Source organism: Hemitrygon akajei, chromosome 9 (genome assembly GCF_048418815.1).
Source record: "Hemitrygon akajei chromosome 9, sHemAka1.3, whole genome shotgun sequence".
Lineage (NCBI taxonomy): Eukaryota > Metazoa > Chordata > Chondrichthyes > Myliobatiformes > Dasyatidae > Hemitrygon > Hemitrygon akajei.
The window spans coordinates 163,824,297-163,846,528 of record NC_133132.1 but is presented as its reverse complement, the minus strand read 5'-3'; the positions used below and the strand labels follow the sequence as shown (position 1 = coordinate 163,846,528).

The 22,232-nt window shown below is 39.1% G+C and overlaps 1 protein-coding gene across 1 annotated transcript in view; it reads left to right on the top strand.

Annotated features, from left to right (window-relative positions):
* LOC140733713 (histone deacetylase 2-like) overlaps positions 1-22,232 on the top strand; it is a 71,136-nt gene that overhangs the window by 24,282 nt on the left and 24,622 nt on the right. Inside the window, exons 2-6 of the mRNA XM_073057417.1 lie at positions 14,008-14,120; positions 14,222-14,339; positions 15,118-15,192; positions 15,350-15,488; positions 21,555-21,696. Coding sequence (XP_072913518.1) covers positions 14,008-14,120; positions 14,222-14,339; positions 15,118-15,192; positions 15,350-15,488; positions 21,555-21,696 — 587 coding nt within the window. The remainder of the gene's footprint in view (positions 1-14,007; positions 14,121-14,221; positions 14,340-15,117; positions 15,193-15,349; positions 15,489-21,554; positions 21,697-22,232) is intronic.

Below are 22,232 nucleotides of genomic sequence, written 5' to 3'. Positions count from 1 at the left end.
ACATTTGGAATTTTAAATTTTGGAGTTTAGTGTTAGTGGTTTTTATTCTTCCAAGCGAAGTTTGTTAAGGACCCAAAACTGCTCACAATTCTCTGAGTGAGGCCTCACCAGTGCTTATAAAGTCTCAAATTACATCCCTGCTTTTATATTGTCCCCTTGAAGTGAACGCTAACATTACATTTGCCTTCCTCACCACAGACTCAACCTGAAAATTAACATTTAAAGAATGCTGCACAGACTCCCAAGTCCCTTTCCATGTCAGTTTTTTGTGTTTTCTCTCCTTTTAGAAAGTAATTCATTTCTTCTACTAAAATATATGACCATACACTTCCTGACACAATATTCCATTTGCCATTTCTTTGCCCGTTCTCCTAATCTGTCGAAGCCCTTCTGTAGCCCCTCTACTTCCTCAAAACTACCCACCCCTTCACCCATCTTCAATTTGTCTGCAAACTTTGCAACAAAGCCATCAATTCCACCATCCAAATCATTGACATACAATGCAAAAAGAATCTGTCCTAACACAGACCCCTGTGGAACACCACTAGTCAAAGGCAGCCAACCAGAAAAGGCTCCCTTTATTCCCCCTTTTGCCTCCTGCCAGTCATCCACTGCTTTATCCATGCTAGAATCTTTACTGTAATACCATCGGCTCATAGCTTGTTAAGCAGCCACATGTGTGGCATCTTGTCATAGCCTGTAAATCCAAGAACACAACACTAACCGATACTGGTTTTTCTATCCTGCTTGTTATTTCTTCAAAGAATTCCAACAGATTTGTCAGGCAAGATTTTCTCTTGAGGAAATCATGTTGACTACATCCTATTTTATCATGTGCTTTGAAGTACCCTGAGTCCTCATCCTTATAATTGACTCCAGCATCTTCCCAATCATTGAGGTCTGACTAACTGACCTATAGTTCCCCTTCTTGTTCCTTTCTCCCTTCTTAAAGAGTGAAGTGACATTTGCAATTTTCCAGTCTTCTGGAACCTTTCCAGAATCTACTGATTCTTCAAAGATCATTACTAATGCTTCCATGCTCTCTTCAGCCACCTCTTTCAGTCACATCTGGTCCGTGTGACTTACCTACTTTCAGACCTTTCAGTTTTCCCAAGAACCTCCTCTGTAAAATGATATGAAGGGGAATGTGATGCTGTCTCTTGAGCTCAATGTTTGTAGGAAACCAAAGAAAGTGAGGTCAGATTGGGACTGAAGAAAGTGGTCAGTTAATTTGTGTTTAGTTTCCCTCCTGTACACAAGACCAATATATGGGAAGAAAATGCTGTACAATAAAGTGTATATATGTCAGTGCTTATCTGTGAAGCCTTGGAAGGGAATTTGAAAGAGTAGGTGTATAACCATTGAAGGATATCTTGGGAATGGACTACTTATTGACGGATGTGGAAGAGTGAACTACACCACTCAGAAAGGAAGGATACGGGAAATCATGTTTAGTTGTGGACGTACAAAAAAGCTGGATGAACTCAGCAGGTCGGGCAGCATCCGTTGAAAGGAGCAGTCAACGTTTCGGGTTGAGACCCTTCGTCAGGACTAAAGGAGGGGGCAGGGGCGTCTTGATTTGACCACAGCATCTGCAGTGCACTTCATGTTTAGTTGTGGCATGGCTTTGGAGGTCTTGGAAATTGTTTGGGATGAACCATTGAATATGAAGGGCAGTGAAATGGAAAGTGGGCATGAATTTTCCTATCCTGGTACTTGTAGGTAGGAAATGGAACACAAAAAGTCAAAGGCCTTGTATGGAAACCAGTATCAGTGAGACAAATCTGCAGAAGAAACTGATAAAATGTGATGTAGTCATCTGTGAGCATGTAGTGAGTTCTGGATATTAACCTATCCCCTAAAATACAGGCTGAGATGCTGAGAAATGGAAGAGTTCGGTGACAATGTGGAAGTGGGGGGAGTTTGGAAATTGGCATTGAAAGGGTTCAAAGGTCCAATTTAATGTCAAACAAATGTATACAATATACATCCTGAAAAGCTTTTTCTTCACATACATTCATGAAAATAGAGAAGTGCCCCAAAGAATGAACGACAGTTAAACATAAGAACCCCAAAGTCCCCCTCTCAGCTCCCCTCCCTCTTGTGTATAAGTGGTAGCAAGCAATGATCCTTCCTTCCCCATCGGCCAAAAAAAGCATCGGCATCGCCACCAAGCACTGAAGTGTGAGCAAAGCAATAGCAAAGACACAGACTTGCAGTTACCCCAAAGACTTTGTGTTTCACCCGGCATTCGACATACCATAGGCTCTCACTCTCCCTAATAAGGAAGAAGGAGGTGTCTCCGTTTTTTCCCAGCGAGTGGAGAGACATAACAAACAACTTGCTGGTTTACGATGTTAAAAGTCCGTTACGTCGCTTTTTCCAAGCTCTGTTCCCAAAGATCTCAAAGGTCCTGGGTCTTTGGGCACACAGCAGTAGATTTTCCGGCTCCCCGGGCGACACACAGATGTCCTGCTGTCACACTGACTCTCGATCCACCAGTCTCCAGAGCCCCAAGATCTTAGGCTTCCAAATCCTAGCTGGACACTCAAGCCAAACCCATGGCATGCCGACAATGGCCAATCCTGAAACCCTGAGAATGGGTCCCATTCCCTCAAAGAACCAAAGTCAGCGTGTAACTCCAGGTCAGGGTCTTCAAAAGAGCCCTGAAAGGGGATAATAAAGATGGAAATAGAGCTGTTTCCAAAGACGCAAGCAAAGGAGTCACCATTTAGCTCCATCTTAACTTCGCTCCACGAAGGGTTAAAGCCTTTTGTTCAGAGAGGGGAAGAAATGGCACCAAACCAGTTAATATACCAAAATAAGAGATGAGGACAGGTATGTGATTTGGACTCACAAGAGCAAATTCGTGGTTATTTGTTTCAAATTATGTTTAAAATTATTTGTTTAAAATTTCAAATTAATATAAATCATTAATTACATTGACAATCTAAGAAGTACTAGTTGTAGTAATTTACTTACTGCCTCTTATGCCGCTAGCATTTAGGGCAGCAGTGAAGGTCCTCCATCTCTGAAGTGTTCAGGGTTTCCCTCATCATGTCAGTAGCTTTCTCTCAGTTTTCACTATAGTCAGTTATGAACATACCGGATGGAGACGCAGAAGTACTGTCTGTTAGCCCTGAGCTGAACCTCCAAACCTGGCAGACCAGTGGACCACTTAGTCTGACCTCTATCCTTTGACCTGTTCGGCATGAGTGACCCTACCTAGAGCCAAAGCATAAAGCCCTACTCCAGTCAGCATTGTTCTCAGAGGTTATTGAGGCATGTAAGCCTCCAAACCCAACAACAAGGTTGTGGTCCTCTTGGAGGATTTGTAGTAATTTGTATCATACTAATTGTGTAATAAAATTTTATTACATAGTATATTTAAATGGAAATTGTTTTAAGCTATTTGATAAAATATTAATGGAAATGTTTATGGAAATGTCAGTATGTTTCAGCTTTTGACAAAATGCCTGAAGAAGCATTGAAATTTCTATGTGTTCTGTGATTTGAAGCAGTATCTCTGAATTAGTCAAGTAAACATTAAAATAAACTTATTTTTCTGAGATTTTACATGGATACTCATCAATAGGAGTGTTTAAAAACAGCGAGAGACAATTCTTTTGGTACAGGGTGCTTCCCAATGCCGCCTTATTACAGGGAAAAAGAAAACTCACCTTTTTATATCTCTTTAAGCCAAGCAACTGTTCCAGTGTAAATTAACTCCCTATTTAAAAAAATCTGACATTGTTTGCCAAAATTTATTTAGATTGGATGCAATGCATCATGGAGAGCCATTTCTTTGTATTTGAGATATAGCAGCAAGTAAATCAATGTAATTAGATGTGTGTAGTACATCACTATTATGTATTGTGTATGCTTCTTGGATTTATTATGCACATATACTAACTGAATGGAATTGTGTGAACATACATGTTTTAAAAAGGGCTACATCTCAATGTAATCACTATTATGCCTCACTCTTTTCAATACAGTGATTATTTATTGATTTTTTTTTGTCCTGTCCATGCACTATCTAATTTGTTTAGCTCAAGTAAATTTACATGTGAAAGCAATTCCACTACATTTGGCAATTCTAGGCAACAAAAATAACCTTTTTGAGATTGGAAGACGTCAACTGTTTTTGGTTTCCTTGCTTCTGTATGTTTACCTAGCTGTGAGAACTAGGTAAAGGCATATTAGTAGATCATAAGATATAGTAGCAAATTAGGCCATTTGGCCCATCATTTCATCATAGCTGATCCATTATCCCTCTCAGCCCCAATCTCCTGCCTTCTCCATGTGTCCTTTCATGCTTTGACTAATCAAGAATCTGTCAACCTCTTCCTTAAGTATACTGAATGACTTGGCCTCCACAGCCACCTGTGGCAACAAATTCACAGATTCACCACTCTCTGCCTCTTCATCTCCACTCTAAATGGTCAAGCGGGGCTTCACCAGTGCTTTATAAAGCCTCAACATTGCATTCTTGCTTGTAATGTTCTGAAGCTTCTGAAAATATTGAACTTAAGCTATCTCTAATTTAAATTCTGGGGTTGGTGCTGTCTTCTCAGAGAAAATCACAAAAGACTGGTGGATAGTGTGGAGGCAATTGTGATCTCAAGAGGGAATGAAGTTGTTTGGGGAAGATGTAAGCCAGTGAGGGCAACCAATAGTTTAAGGGTATTAAACTATTCAGTGTAGAGCATGAGAGGCATTTGGTATACAGTGAGGTGTGAGAATTGAGGGCCCTAGCTAGAAAGCATTCCTTCCTCTTCCAGGCTAAAGGGGTTCAAAGTATATTTATTCTTTAAGTAAATATATGACCATAAGACAAAGGAGCAGAAGTTGGCCATTCGGCCCATCGAGTCTGCTCCGCCATTTTATCATGAGCTGATCCATTCTCCCATTTAGTCCCACTCCCCCGCCTTCTCACCATAACATTTGATGCCCTGGCTACTCAGATACCTATCTATCTCTGCCTTAAATACACCCAATGACTTGGCCTCCACTGCCGCCCGTGGCAACAAATTCCACAGATTCACCACCCTCTGGCTAAAAAAATTTCTTTGCATCTCTGTTCTGAATGGGCGTCCTTCAATCCTTAAGTCATGCCCTCTCGTACTAGACTCCCCCACCATGGGAAACAAGTTTGCCACATCCACTCTGTCCATGCCTTTCAACATTCAAAATGTTTCTATGAGGTGCCCCCTCATTCTTCTAAACTCCAAGGAGTACAGTCCAAGAGTGGTCAAACTTTCCTCATATGTTAACCCTCTCATTCCTGGAATCATACACATGAATCTTCTCTGAACCCTCTCCAATGTCAGCACATACTTTCTTAAATAAGGAGCCCAAATTATAGGTCACCATATATAATTTGTTTTCCTGCAGGCATACACGACTGTGCAAAAGTCTTAGGCACACATATATGGTTAGGGTGCCTAAGACTTTTGCGCAGTACAGTAGTAATCTGATGTGTTGCACTGTACTGCTGCTGCAAAAAAGTGATAATAAACCTGATTCTAATATGGGTCTGTATTGTGAACTGAGAGTGGAAAGGGGGCAGGGGGAGGGGAATTGTGTTGGCAAAAAGGGTAGGGAGAGGGGAGGGAGCAGGAAGCAGCAAGGAGACATTTTGTCTGTCTAGGTACCATATCCAATGTGGACGTTGGTGACCATGGTTTTCCATACAGATCTACCCCTTGTTCTTTGGATGACTTCCATTTCCTCGATGTGTAGCCACCTAGCTAGGCTTTTGATGTACATAAGCTGAGGTCTTCCTCTAGATTTGCTTCCCTCAATCTTTCCAGAGTGTATGAGTTTTTCTAGTTCATCTTTCCACATGATTTGTCCTAGGAATCTAAGTTGTCTTTCTCTTATTGTTGGTATGAGTGATTTAACTCCTTGGGCTCTTCAGAGAACTTCTTCATTTGATGTGTGTGTAGTCCATGATATTGTTAACACTCTCCTGTAGAACCATAATTCAGCTGCTTCTAGTCTCTTTTCCATTGCTGGGGAATGGTCCAGCATTCACTTCCATAAGTCAGGATAGAATAAATGTAGCACTGCAGTATTCTGTTTTTAGTGTACATGCTCATCTTTCTGTCTGTTAATATAGTCTTCATTTTCTGGAAAGCTTCATTCACCATTGCTATTCTGTATTTGATATCTGTGTCACACCTGCCATCACTTGTTATTTGGCTGCCAAGATATCTGAACTTGTTGACTTCTTTAATGTTTTTATTTCCGATCTTGATCACGCATTGTGAGATGTTTGTCTTTCTGGAGATGACCATGCTTTCTGTCTTCTTGTTGTTGATTGAGTGGCCTCTGCGATTACGTTCTGCTGCCACTGTAGTGAGTAGTTTGTGAAGTTTTGTTTCTGAGTCAGCTATTAGTACGATGTCATCAGCTTGTCTGATGTTATTTATATTATGGCCTCCAATTGTGAGTCCTTTGATGTCTTTGATACTTCTCAAGATATTTTCACTATATGGGTTGAATAAGTCGGGTGAAAAGACACAATCTTGCCTGACTCCTCTCATGATATTCCCATACTCACTCACTTCTTCTATTCTGATGGATGCTGTCTGGTCCCAGTATAAGTTTCTTAAGAAACATATATCTTTCCCATCTATGTCAAGGCCTTGAAGCATTTCCGGGAGATCTTGGTGTCTGACAGTGTCAAAAGCTTTTGTATAGTCGATGAAACAGGTAGATGTCTTTTTGTACCTGGATGGCTCGTTCACAGATCATCCATAGCATGAAAATTGCATTTCTGGCTCCAATGTTTTCCACAAATCCGCATTGTTCCTTACTGATTTCTGGTTTTATACAATGTCTTGCTCTCATCCTGATTACTCTGAGAATAATTTTTGCCACATGACTCATCAGGCTTATTGTACGATGTAACTCACGTTTTGTTGCTCCCTCTTTCTTTGGAAGTGTAATGAACACTGATTTACTTAAATCATCAAGTATCTCCCCATAATCATAGATTTCATTTGCTATTTCTGTTACTTTCTCTATTCTAAAATCTTCTAAGACAAGTATCATTTCAGCAGTGATGTTGTCGGGACCATTTGCTCTGTTATGTTTTGTTTTATTTATGGCTGTTCGAATTTCTGATTTTAGAATGTTGGGTCCTTCAAGATTCTTCTTTATGTTCGGTTTTTCTTCTCTTTGGTCTTCAAAAAGTTCTTTTATATATTCTGTCCATCTGTTTATGATTTCCTCGTTGCTCATTATTAAGTTGCCGTCTTTTGCCTTGATGCATCCACTTGCTGAGCAAGGTAATTTCCCCATTAGTTCTTTAATCTTACTGTGCATCATCTTTGTTCCAGAGCTATGGGTTTGTAGCATTTCTATCTCTGAGCATTTCTCTGCACTTACTTTTTATCAAGTTGTTTGTATTCTTCGCTGTCTCTTCGTTTGATGATCTGTTTTTATTGCATCAACTGTATTATATCTTCAGTTATCCATTTCTTACTTTTCTGCTCTTTTCGTCGGATGGTTTCTTTTGCAGCTTCAATCATGAATTCCTTCAGTATATCCCAGGAAGATTTGCCTCCTTCATCCTGCAGTAATTGAAAACAGTTTTTCACCTTGATTCTGTATTCTGTTTTCAGATGAGGGTTGTTTTGTAGTTGTTGATAATCCAGTGGCTCTGATCTTTTTGGTTTCTTTAATTTTCTCATCTTTATTTTCATTTTGCAAATGACTGGTATGTGGTCGCTCCCACAGTCTACTCTAGGGTAACTTTTGGATTGAGTTATTGAATTTTTGAATCTGTTATTGATTGTTATGTAATCGATTTGATTTTTGTTGTTCCCATCTGTGCTTCTCCATGTAAATTTCCTTCGTGGGTGTTGTTTAAACCAAGTGTTGGTGATCATCTGATTGTTTTACACCATGATATAATCGTTTCTCCTCTTTCATTTCTGTCTATCAAACTCAGGTCTCCAGCAATATGGTCTTCTCTCCCCTCACCAATTTATGCATTGAAGTCACCCATGACTATGATGACTTCTTGTGATTTGCAATGTTGTAGTGCTTTGTCTAGGGTAATGGTCACCAACATTTTTAAGCCCAAGATTCCCTACCTCCTCCTTAGTGAAAGGCAAGATTGATCTACTAAATCGTTTAGAGGAAAAACAGCTCAGATTTTACTTTCAACTCGAGGCCCTTTATTTGGGCTCATTGTATTTTAATTACATAAAATGCTTTTATCAAACTTTCAAATTAATTTAGCCAAGAAAACACTGTAACTAGCATATCAAACAGGCCATAGCGGCATCGAGCTCATCCGATAACACCTTGAATAAGCAGTGCTGGAACACTTTTGCTCGAATCAAGTTTATCAGTTTGACCACCAGTGTCATTACATGAGAAAAGTGCACGACTTTCCCAGCCAAGGCCTGCTGATGAATCACAGTGATAATCCAGGAAGTCGGGAAAATCAGGGTCATTGCGGCACAGTGCTATAAAAACCAATGCGCACACCGCGCATTGCTGGGGCCCCATCAGTAGTAATTGCCACCAGTTTATGAATGGCGATGTCATTTTCATGGACATTTTTTTTTAAACTATTTGTAAATATCCTCACCTCTCGTTCTCTCCTTTAAGTGCAAAAGAGTGAGGAAGTCCTCCTTTGTTGTAAAATCCTGGAAAGCCATTCTGACAAAAACAACAAGCTGAGCTATTTGCATTACATCCAGGGATTCATCAAACTGTTGTGAAAAGATACTCACAGAGTGATAAGTCCTTTATCACTGTCGATCCACGTCCTCGGAGCAGCATGTTTGCTTTGCCTTCAACTCCGATTTCAGTTCCTCAGCTTTCCTGGTATTGGTAAACTTACTGAGACACTAGTATAAGTTTCAGGGGTACGTAAGCTAATGACACCACTGCTTTTGTTTCCCATTTCTTGTACATTTGGGGAATGTTGGAGTTTAAAGGGGAGAAGAGTTGTAATGTGAGTATTATAAAGATAAAGATAAGATAATACCAGTTAGGATCATGGTAAAGCTGTTTGTGAAGAGAGATTGTTTCCGGAGTAGCGGGGTTTTCCTAGCATTAGTGAAAACCTCTGTATGCGAATATCCTTCTACTGTCCTAGATAAAGTTGTTCCTTTTGGGCACAAAGTTGTCAAGTGGTCTTTTTTCAAAGTAGAAGTTACTATATATTTGCATCAAAAGGTTTATCAGGCATAATGTATTTGTGTATTTATTTTTCTTTTATTCCGGGATCTACTGGGAAAGTCTCAAAGATCGACCGGTTGATCGCAATTGACTGGTTGGCGACCACTAGTCTAGGGAGTAGTAGACATCTGTTTCTTCCTCTGAGCTTGTCGTTGTGGGTACATATACTTGAATGATAGAGATGTTGTTTTGTTGTCTTTTTAGTTTGATTTGCATCATTCTGTCTGAGATATGCCAATATCCTAGCAGGCTCTTGGATATTTCTTTGTCTAAGATGATTGCAACACTCTTTTCATGTTTATCTCCTCCAGAGTATGTCATCCTGTAGTCGTCTGATTGGAATACTCCATGGCCTTTCCATCGTATTTCACTTAAGCCTAGGATGCTGACTTCTAGTCTCTTCATTTCTACTTTTACATTTTCTAGCTTACCAGCTTGGTGCAGGGTTCATACATTCCAAGTGGCAACTCGCTGTCTCTTGTTCTTGCAGACAGTAGTGGTATGACGATCCGGGCTCACCTGTCTGTTTACATGATATCCCGTACCGAGCGAGATGTCCGCACTACTTAGTAGCGGGCTCCCATTTACGCTGTTGTCTTTTACGTTTGTGTATGTATTAACCATGGTTGTACTAGAGATGAAGTACAAGAGGTAGCTTCCCCTTGCTTGCTTCTGATGCAGTGTCTTTACAATTGTCATTGTCCTATAAAAAGGATCTTCTGCTCAGCGTCTGAGAAGCAGGAACCATCAGTTGTGTTACTCACAACTTGCCTTCTGCTTCATCCACAACCTGCATTCTGTGGCTTCACTGTAACTCAAGTAGGGAGGCTAACAGGTGCTACACCCTGCCTAAGGGTGACCTGGAGGTGCTGTGGTTAATGGTAACCTCATTACCCAAAGCAAATGTTCCACAGCCGGATGTATTTTATCCTCATACCCAGGACGTTTTGTAATGATCAATAAACCATTTGTTTGGAATCAAATTTCCTTGCCTGGTGTCTTGGGGGTGAGTGTGTCTGCACCCGTGTCATCTTCCACCCCTGGCACTCCTTGTCTGCCACCTATCCCACACTCCTCCCATGGTGCTCCTCTCTTGCTATTCCCAAAATCCTTACAAACTTGCTCTTCGCTGAATGTTGAAAAATACAGCACTGTGAAAAGGTCTGACACTCTAGCTGTATATATGTGTTTACAACTTTTGCACAGTACTGTACTCAGTAAATCCAAAACCATAATAGAATCATATTAAAGAAGGCCCCAACAACCCATGTGCAAAAGACAACAAACCGTGCAAATACAAAAGAAAAATAAGAAATAATAACAACAAATGTGCAATAAATAGTAAGAGGAGATGGAGAATCATTGAAAGGGAGCCCATAGGATGTGGGAACAGTTCAATGATGATATAAGTGAAGTTATCCCCACTGGTTCAGGAGCCTGAAGTAACTGTTCTTAACCTGATGGTGTGAGACCTTAGGCTCCCTTACCTTCTTCCTGATGACAGTAGTGAGAAGAGCGCATGCCCTGTGTGGTTTCACCCAGAAATTCCTAACTTTAACTGTCTTGTTTACCAAGGCCTGGGTGACCCAGCCTGCTAATGATAAAGTTGGGACATATGATATCATTTATCCTGTAACACTATTAATAGAAATATAAATTACAATTAGAAAATGTTTTCTAGGCAGCTAAGATTTGGTACTGAAATATGTGAATTTTTACCATCATGTCTGACACAAACTTGTTCATTTCGGTGAGATAGTTATCTGTTTTGTTTAAGTTCCAACTTTGAAAACAGTTCTGAACTAGGAAAATAGGATATTTATGGAATATAAATTGTTCATTCAACATGAAGTCAGTGCCAGTCAAGAGAGAGTTACCCAACATTAGATCTGTAGTTTCAGTTATTAACTCAAGGACAAGAAGATCAGGAATGAAAATAAATCAGTCATGAAACATTTATATCAGCATAAAAGCAAAGCACTTTATTTGAAAATATCCAACAGTATACTTTTTCAGTCTGGATCCCATGCTGAAAGAAAAATACCATTTATATTTAGAATTTTGAAATTGGTAGTTATGGAGGTCCAGATTATGATTTCAGTGAGCTGTGCATATGTTGAATTATTTAAATTTGATTATAACCGTACTATTCAATATGGTTGAACATATATTCATCATACATTGTTATAACTCCACTTTTATCCTTGCAAGCAGCCAAAGTGCTATACCTACTCATTCACCTTCATTCAAGCCCCAAACAGTCCTTTCAAGTGAGGCAACATTTCACTAGTGAATCTGCTGGGGTCATCTATTGTATCTGTTGCTTCCGATGCTCACCTCCTGTACGTTGGTGAGACCAGTCATAAATTTGGGGAGTGCTTCATTGAGCACCTCTGTTCCAACTGCGAAAAGTGGGACTTCCCAGTGGTCAAATATTTTAATTCCAATTCCCATTTCCGTTCTGACATGTCAGTTACGGCCTCCTCTTGTGCCATGATGAAGTCACCCTTAGGGTGGAGGACAAACACCTTATATTCCATCTAGTTAGCCTCCCACTTGATGGCATGAATATTGATTTCTCCTTCCAGTAAAACAATGACTTGGGTTCCGCAGCTGCTCATGGCAACAAATTCCACAGATTTACCACCCTCTGACTAAAGTAATTTCTCTGCATCTCTGTCCTAAATGGATGTCCTTCAATCCTGAAGTCGTGCCCTTTTGTCCTAGAATCCCCTACCATGGGAAATAACTTTGCCATATCTAATCTGTTCAGGCCTTTTAACATTTGGAATGTTTCTATGAGATCCCCCACTCATTCTCCTGAACCCCAGGGAATACAGTCCAAGAGTTGCTAGGCGTTCCTCATACAGTAACCCTTTCATTCCTGGAATCATTCTCGTGAATCTTCTCTGAACCCTCTCTCAATGTCAGCATATCCTTTCTAAAATAGGAGTCCAAAACTGCACACAATACTCCAAGTGTGGTCTCACGAGTGCCTTATAGAGCCTCAACATCTCATCCCTGCTCTTGTATTCTATACCTCTAGAAATGAATGCCAACATTGCATTCGCCTTCTTCACCACCGACTCAACCTGGAGTTCAACCTTTAGGGTATCCTGCACAAGAACTCCCAAGTCCCCTTGCATCTGTGCATTTTGAGTTCTCACCCCATCTAAGTAATAGTCCGTTTATTTCCTCCACCAAAGTGCATGACCATACACTTTCCCACATTGTATTTCATTTGCCACCTCTTTGTCCATTCCCCTAAACTATCTGAGTCTTCCTGCAGGCTTTCTGTTTCCTTAACACTACCCATTCCTCCACCTATCTTTGTATCATTGGCAAATTTAACCACAAACCCATTAATCCTATAGTCCAAATCATTGACATACATCGTAAAAAGCAGCGGTCCCAACACTGACCCCTGTGGAACTCCACTGGTAACTGGCAGCCAGCCAAAATAAGCTCCCTTTTTTCCCACCCTCTGTTTTCTGCTTTTCAGCCAGTGCTCCACCCATGCTAGTAACTCCCCTGTAATTCCATGCACTCCACATCTACTGCATCTCCTTTGTCTACCCTGCTTGTAATTTCCTCAAAAAATTGCAGTAGGTTGGTCAGGCAGGATTTTCCTTTCAGGAAACCATGCTGGCTTTGGCCTATCTTGTCATGTGCCTCCAGGTATTCTGTAATCTTATCCCTAACAATCGATTCCAACAACTTCCCAACCACTGTCAGGCTAAAAGGTCTATAGTTTCCCTTCTGCTGCCTCCCACCCTTCTTAAATAGTGGAGTAACATTTGCAATTTTCCAGTCATCCGGTACAATGCCAGAATCTATCGATTCTTGAAAGATCATTGTTAATGCCTCTGCAATCTCTCCAGCTACTTCCTTCAGGACCCGAGGGTGCATTCCATCAGCTCCAGGAGATTTATCCATCCTCAGAGAATTAAGCTTCCTGAGCACCTTTTCAGTCATAATTTTCACTGCTCATACTTCACTTTCCTGACACTCTTGAATGTCTGGTATACTGCAGACGTCTCCCACTGGGAAGACTGATGCAGAATATGCATTCATTTCCTCTGCCATCTCTGCATCTCTCATTACAATGTCTCCAGTACATTGTAATCAAGCTGTCTTGATAACACCCAATGAAAATAGTTTTGTTTTTAAATGAAAGATCAACTGTTTGGCCATTCAATAGTTATCTTTTCTGTCTTAGTTTTTGAGCTGGACTAGATACATCTTTACTCTCATATTAGCATAACAGTAGTTTTATTTTTCCGAACTGGATGAATTCATTGTGTCAAGCAGAATCTATCGAGCGAAATAAACAGTCAATGTTGCAGGTTGAGAGCCTTCCTAAAGACAGGAAAAAAGGGAGATAGCGAGTATAAAGAATGCAGAAGTAGAGCGAGAGCTGGTGGGTGGTAGGTGAATCCAAGTGAAAGGCAGGAAGATAGGAGGTGAATGGGGTAGTGGGAATAATGTAAGAAACTGGGAGGTGATAGGTGGTAGTGTCAAAGATTTAAAAAAAAATTTTGGTGTTTAAAATAACTCTTAAGCTCCTTTTTCATCATATCTAGTATTCACATTTTGAGAAGTGCATTACCTGTGACTTGCTGTTGATAAACTGAATCCACAATAAATATTTTAATAGGATTCTTTGGCACTGATACTTGAATTACTTGATTGTCAGGACTCAGCTGATGAACTATATTGGAACTATAGTTAAATCGCAGAGATTAAATGATGCTTGCAAAACTGCAGGTTTTATTCTTGTAATATTTTCATTTTTACTAGGTGATATCGGAAACTACTATTATGGCCAGGGACATCCCATGAAACCACATCGAATCCGTATGACCCATAATCTACTGTTGAATTATGGTTTATACCGAAAGATGGAAATTTATGTAAGTTGGCGATTGTATTTTTTTTATTAACCTGAGTAGTTGAAGATTAAAGGAGAGTTGACAATAATACAACCTAGTTATTATCTTTATTTTTCCACTAGCGACCACATAAAGCTGTAACTGAGGAGATGACGAAGTACCATAGTGATGACTACGTCAAATTTCTACGATCAATACGACCAGATAACATGTCAGAGTACAGCAAGCAGATGCAAAGATGTAAGAATATAATTTTAACTGTTTTGTACAATACAATTTTATGATTAACTGTGGAGGATATTTTAAAGGTCCACTGATATATAATCCCAAACCAAGATATTAATTGCTCTTATTCCAAAGTTACACATGTCATCTAAAATGTGGTAGAAAAGTTCAAAGTGGTTGTTTCTCCATCTCTCTCTTTTTCAGCTGCATATTTGAAATTATTCTATATCTAGTTAGTAAGAAAGAAATAATTGATTTTCTTTACTCTTCCATAAGGAAGCATGGTATGGGAAATAGATGTACAATATAATCTTGTGGAGTCATACAGTGAAGTTGAACAGAGTTAAGGAACTCCTAACATCTCTCAGAATTGCATTGAAAAAATCTTTGGAGTAAATTAATTCAATATTGGAAAAGGCTTCAATTTAAAATGCCACCCAGCAGTTGGTGCTCGGTATTGAAAAGACATATTTGACTATGTTACATGCTCAAAATCATTTAAACCTTCAACTTTCTGATTTGAAAGCAATATCAGTTGAATTATAGTTATGCTGAAATGGTAGTAGTAGGAATCCTGATAATTCAGGGTGCCATACGTGATTTTACTACTAAAATGTATTTCACTTCTGACTTGGGGCTGCTTTTACTATATTTGTACTGATACTTCCATTCTGAGTAAGCCAGCTGAAACATTCTGTCTATTTAAAAAGAGTAATCAAAGTTATTAATTATTCATTTAAATGTTTTCTGTGATTGCATTCAATATTTTCCAAAATTGCTTTTGTTCCTGCAGTTAATGTTGGAGAAGATTGTCCTGTATTTGACGGAATGTTTGAATTTTGTCAGTTATCAACAGGAGGTTCAGTCGGTGAGATTTTGTGAAGTTTCTGGGATGCACTTTAGCATCATAAGCTATTAAATTGTCATCGCAATTTAGTGAACTATTTCAAAATTCATTACAAATTCTATTGCAAGTCAAATTTCTATCATGTCAAAGAAAATACTGCTTTTCCTCTTCTACATAGCTGCAGCAGTAAAACTCAACAGGCAACAGACTGACATTGCAATCAACTGGGCTGGAGGCCTTCATCATGCCAAGAAATCTGAGGCATCAGGTTTCTGTTATGTCAATGATATTGTTCTCGCCATCCTTGAATTGCTGAAGTAAGTAAATTAGTTACTGTCTTTTTGAAGTCAATCACTGACCTTATTTGTCTTCTACAGACTTGCAGTTCACTGCATAAATAATTCAGTGGAATTTTCAATGCTCTAAAATTGCTAAATTGACTAAATACTAAATTTCCAAGGAAATCCCTGTACAATATACTGTACTTTTTAAAGCTGGTAGTATTGGTGATAACACAATAGCGCAGTGGTTAGCACAATAATCTACAGTATCAGCAACCCAGGTTAGATTCCTGCTGCTGCCTGTAAGGGGTTTCTCCCCATGACCACTTGGGTTTCCGCTGGGTGCTCCAGTTTCCTCCCACAGTACAAAGACATAGTAGTTGGTAGGTAAATTGATCATTGTAAATGGTACCGCAATTAGGCTAAGATTAAATCGGGATGGTTACTGGGTGGTGTGGCTCAACGGGCCGGAAGGGCCTATTCCACACTGTATCTAAATTTTTAAAAATATAGAAATATAGCATGAAATTGATCATCTGTCACACCCAGTCTATGCTGAAATCTTATCTTTGATCAGAGCTGCTTTTCTTATCCACAAGCATGGGTTTGTCTTTTACCCATATCTGTAATCCATTGTTATTTCTTTACAGTTTCCTTTAATCTTTTTATTTAATTATTTAGTTTGTTACCTTTTCCTTAACACCTGCAAGTCTGGGTGCTACCCTCTCCTGCCCAATATGTGTATGTATGTGTGTAGGCCTCCGTTAGTCTCGATAGACCATGGATTTGCTCCTTGGAAAGTTTCCAGGGTACAAGCCTAGGTGAAGTTTTTTTTTATGGAAGACCGGCAGTTGCCCAAGCTGCAAGTCTCCCCTCTCCACGCCACCGATGTTGTCCAAGGTAAGGGCATTAGGACCCATCCAGCTTGGCACCGGTGTTGTTGCAGAGCAATGTGTGGTTAAGTGCCTTGCTCAAGGACACACACAAACTAGCGACCTTCAGATCACTAGACAAACGCCTTAACCTCTTGGCCACGCGCCAGCACTAAATATATGCATCAAATATATGCCCAATATATGCATCATTGAAATGCACAGAATTTGTGCCAGAACACTCTCCTGTGTACCATTGTGACTGACTTGTAAACATTTTGAAAAACCTGATAGGGCCCTTCTTTCTAGTTTTTAATTCAGTTTTTTCCTTTTTATCAGTACTCTGTTTCTGTTTTCTTAAAGAAGAGAAAATCTGCAGATGCTGGAAATCCAAAGCAACACACACAAAAAATGCTGGAGGTACTCAGCAGGCCAGGCAGCATCTATGAAAAAGAGAAAATAATCGATGTCTCTGCCTGAAGCATTGACTACCGTAGATTCCGTACTACAGAGCGCACCTGATTAAAAGCCGCAGGCTCTAATTTTAGAAAGAAAATCAATTTTGTACTTGTACAAGCCGCAGGTGTCCCACGTTGTAATATGAGATATTTACACAGAAAGATATTACACGTGAGGATTTTTTAACTTTTAATTAAATCCGTATGGTAACATAAACAAATACATATTGCAAATGCTTTTTTTCGAACCGTGCCTGTAACACGGCTACTTTTAAATATACATACGTTTCGGTAACACACAAATTATGTTTCGTATACTTTTTTACTGAACAGTGCACGAACAACATTCCAATATCTCCTAACGACTGGTAAAAAAATATATACTGCAGCCTACCAGGAAAAGTTATTGATCGCCTTTAACTTAAAAGCAGCGTTCTCGCGCGGGTCTAATGCGCTCGCCCCCACCTTTCCGTTTATCGCAAACCGGTATTTTCCCACAAGACGCGGCGAAACCGGATGTGACGTCATAGCATCCCGGGATGTAGTACAGAAAACAAATATACTTAAAACACTTCTAACTTTAACTAGAAAATACTAACAAATGAATTACTAAGCGAAAATATTATAAACTAAATAACTGCCATAAAGGCAGCACAATGCTTTTCTTCGAGTGTTTTCCATGTTGATGAGGGTGAGTACAAATGACTGATTTACAATAATTTAATTGTGAAAGTGCGCTTGATTTATCGTACAATTTCATTGGACCTCTGTGAACTACTCATCAATTTTATTGGTCTACTGTTATGAGGCAAAATGTTTTTGGCGGCATGAAAAAAAACCATGCATTAGCCGCACCGTAGTAAAGGCCGCAGTGTTCAAAGCTGTTCAAAGCATGGGAAAAAAGTAGCGGCTTATAATCCGGCATCTACGGTATTTACTCTTTTCTATAGATGCTGCCTGACCTGCTGAGCTCCTCCAGCACTTTGTGTGTGTTGCTTTTTCAAACATAACCTGTTTAAAAATCACGTTGCTGTCTTCTCATCTAGATATTTAATGCTTTCTACAATTTCAACTTCCTGTTTTTGCCTAGAGTACTGTACAGAACAGTTAATTAAAAGTATGGAAAATAAGTTTGTACAGTACTGTATAAAAAATGTATGTAGCTAGGATGCCTAAGACTTTTGCACAGTACTGCAAGCTGATATTTTTACATTATTTCCTGCGTAAGTTAATTTTGATTTGATTTAAAGCACATGATGAAAAGATATCCATATCCATCCTTTCTTTATTTGCTCTTGAAACAACAATATCTGACTATTAAGTTGTTGTTAATATTGGTAAACATTTACAGTGTTGTGCAAAAATCTTAGGCACTCCAGTTATCAAAGTGTGCCGAAGAGTGCACCTCCTTGCTTTCCATACTTTGAATTAACTGTTCTGCAATTACACGGTACTTATCTAATTGTTCTCTTTATAAACTGTTTGTTTTATTGGCCATTTTCAGTAGTCTTGAGAACTCCTGAATTTCCCATTTTCTTTCCACTTTGAATCCCTCCTCCTCCAACCACCCTAAATAATTTCCACAAACTGCCTATAGTCTGAGTACTTATTTTGCCTTCAACTTGCCAATATCAGTATTTTTCCTTCTAATACCTCTTATCAATATTCTATGGATTAAGCGTTTATTTATTCTGTGAATGCAAAATCAAATTAGTTGCTAATTATATCTACCAATTTCTGTTGTCCCTCAGAACTCACATCTTATTTAACAATCCTCCTTTAATGAGTAAAATAAAATTTGTTGCAATATAGTGAACATTTTCTTGTCATGCTTCCCCTCTTCATCTTAACATTTTTGTCAATGTAGAAATGAGTGATTAAGAAAAGATTGATTCCAAGTGCCCTCTTAATATTTTTCGTAGCATCATTATTTATCAGACTGAATTTGATGGTGTGTATTTGTTCTATATATTTTCAGTCTTTTTAAAGCTATCCCAATATTGATTTCCTTGGAGTCAGTCTTCCCTTTTGTTTCACTTTGGCCAGTTTGCTTCTCATCATTATAAAAGTCTCTTCTATTTCTGTCTCATTATGTCTAATTTTCTTTAGTGTTTAACAATGAGTCTGTAAATAGCATCGTATTATGATCACTTATCCCAAAATTATCAAGATGAAGCCACACTCAGGTTGGAGGAACAACACGTTATATTCAGTCTGGGTAGCCTCCAACCTGATGGCATGAACATTGATTTCTCTAGCTTCCATTAATGCCCCTCCTCCCCTTCCTACCCCATCCCTTATTTATTTATTTATCCCCCCACTTTTTTCCCCTCTCACAATCACTCTGCCTGCTGTCCATCTCCCTCTGTTGCTCCCCTCCCCCTTTCTTTCTCCTTAGGCTTCCCATCCCATGATTCTTTCCTTTCTCCAGCTGTGTTTCCCTTTTGCCAATCAACTTTCGAACTCTTGGCTTCATCCCTCCCCCTCCTATCTTCTCCTATCATTTCGGATCTCCCCCTCCCCTCCCCCTTTCAAATCTCTTACTATCTTTTCTTTCAGTTAGTCCTGACGAAGGGTCTCAGTCCGAAACGTCGACTGTACTTCTTCCTATAGATGCTGCCTGGCCTGCTGCGTTCCACCAGCATTTTGTATGTGTTACTTGTCCCAAAATGTTCACTTGTATCAAATTATTTCCCCAACCAATATCTTGTTATTCATAATTAAATTTAGCAATGCGTCTGCGCTTGTAGAGAATAGAAAATATCCAACACCCACTTTAGAAATTGTATCCCCTTTTCTCCCTCTTTTCTAATTATCATGCCCTTTAATTCTAGATTCTCCATCCAAAAGAAGCAACCTCTTATCTATTCCATCAATCTTTATTTGATGTTTTCAAAAATACCATGCTCCACTTCTAAACTCCAGTGAATATAGGGTAATTAGTTGAGTCTCTGTTAATAGGACAAACCTCCTCACCTCAGGATTCACCTTAGTATATTAATACCTTACTGCAGTTCACTCCCTCTCCCTTTACAATTTTGTAAAAGCCCAATTCAGCTGTTCAATGAAGCCAACCATATGAAAGATTAATAAACATTATCAATAAAGGCAATAAAATTAGAAGGAAATGCTAGTTTCCTACCTATTGACCAATTAAATTTAAATTTCCATTAAAGAAGAAAGAAAGGGCAGTAAGTGAGATGGGGATTGAATTATATGTAGAATGGACTAGTGGATGTTTAAAACTCTTGTATAAGACCATAAGATATAGGAGCAGAATTAGGCCATTTGGCCCAAAGCATCTGCTCCACCATTTCATCATGGCTGATCCATTTCCTTCTCAGCCCCAATCCCCTGCCTTCTTCCCATATCCCTTCATGCTTTCCATTGATTTCAATGGAAGGGAAAACAATTAGGGGTATAGCAAGTTGCTTAACTGCTTCTGTCTGTTTTGTCTCTTATTGAACCTTAAATTTCACCCACAAGATATTCTAACAATTTAAGACTGAAGCCACATTTGAAGCAAAAATAGAAATTCTATGCTATTGCAACAGCCAATCATTAATGTTTTTATTCTTGACTTGGCAGTTTGGTCTACATGTATCTATAACAAAAACTTATTCAATACTATTAATAAAAAAATAACTTGAGAAGAATTACAAGAAAAGTTTTGTACTGTTGTGCTATTTTCCAGTATAAGAATCCTGATAGATTAGCAATGTGTCAAATAACATATATTTCCACCCTATTTTTGACTTCTTCTCTGTTCCTTTCCAGTCCCAATTAAGGGTCTAGGCACAGAACATCAACAGTTTATTCCTTCCCATAAATGCTGCCTGACCTGCTGAGTTCCTCCAGCATTTTGCCTGTGTTTATCTGGATTTCCAGCTTCTGCAGAATCTGATCTTTATTTCCATCTTTGCAACATTGCCAGAAATTACTTCTGCCTCAGCTCATCCTCACTCATGCTTTTGTAACTTGTGGACTTGATTAATCCAAAACACTCCGAGTCAGTTTCCCTAGCTCTACTGTACGGTTTTGGCTTCCTAAGTCTGAACTCTCATGAGGGTCAATTCATTTATAATAGCTGGCCTGTATTAGCTCTTTGTTAAACAGAAACACATCTTGAAAATTATCCATTTTGATTTGAAGTGAGTCTCTATCTTTGTGATACCTCAGATAACTGAGGTATCTGTGGTCCTCAAATTTTGGCCTGTAAGTTAACCTAAAATGTAATAGTTCCACCTTTAGAATCTAGGTCTTCGATTATCAAGGCACAAACTTCAACTTTCCTCAAAAAATTTAATAATATTTCTGCTTTGCTTTCTTCATTTAATGTAGTTTTAAAATAATTTAAATGCTAATCTTTGACTAAGCATTTGTCCTCAACAGGTCAGGCAGCATCTATGGAGGGGAATAAATGGTCAGTGTTTCGGACCATGATCCAAGACTCTTGGCCCAAAACGTCAATTCCACAGATGCTGCCTGATATGCTGAGTTCTTTCAACAGTTTGTGTGTGCATTGCTCTGGATTTCGAGCATCAGCAGAATCTCTTCTGTTTATAGTTGTTATATATCCAAACTTATGTTTGGATCATTTTTGTTTGATGATACTACTGTTGAGAATCTTGGGACACTTCTGTGCATGGATGCTGTAAAGATGGATTTTGAAGAATCTCTTTGGATGGCTGCAAATTAATTGGATCACGATGTTCCATTTGAGTACCTTTCTTCATAATACATTCAATAGGGCATATTTTCTCTTTCTGCAGATACCATCAAAGAGTTTTGTATATTGACATAGATATCCACCATGGAGATGGGGTGGAAGAGGCCTTTTATACAACAGATCGTGTAATGACTGTATCATTCCATAAGTATGGTGAATATTTCCCTGGCACGGGGGATCTTCGGGTAAGTGCAAAATAAAAACGACAGATACTGAAAATCTGAAGTAAAATCAGGAACTCCTACGGGTTGACAGCAGGACAGGCATTAAGTGTGGAGAAGTAGTCAAAGATGATACTTCGGGCCTTAAATCAGAACTGAGGTAAAGTTAGAAACTACATGTTTTAAGTTGTAGAGAAGGAAGAGTTGAAGACAGCAAAGAGAAATTCCTGTGATGGGGTGCAGAACATGACAGTTTGAGTAACTCAGAAGTAGTTGGTACCAACTGTGAGAGAATGATTATAGATTTATCTGGAGGAGATGTACATGGAAGGAAAAGATTGAAGGCAGAGGAGAAGGAAATAAGCAGTGTTGGGGCTATAGACTGGAGTTTCTGGAAATCTAAAAAATATTGGATTGACTGGAGAGAAAAACGCAGTTAGCGTTACTGTTAATGGCATTTCATCAGAACAAAGCTGGACACAAACTGGAAATGGTAGATATCTGAAATTCTTGAATTCATTGTGAAATCCTGAGGTTCTTAACATGTCCTGATGAAAGGC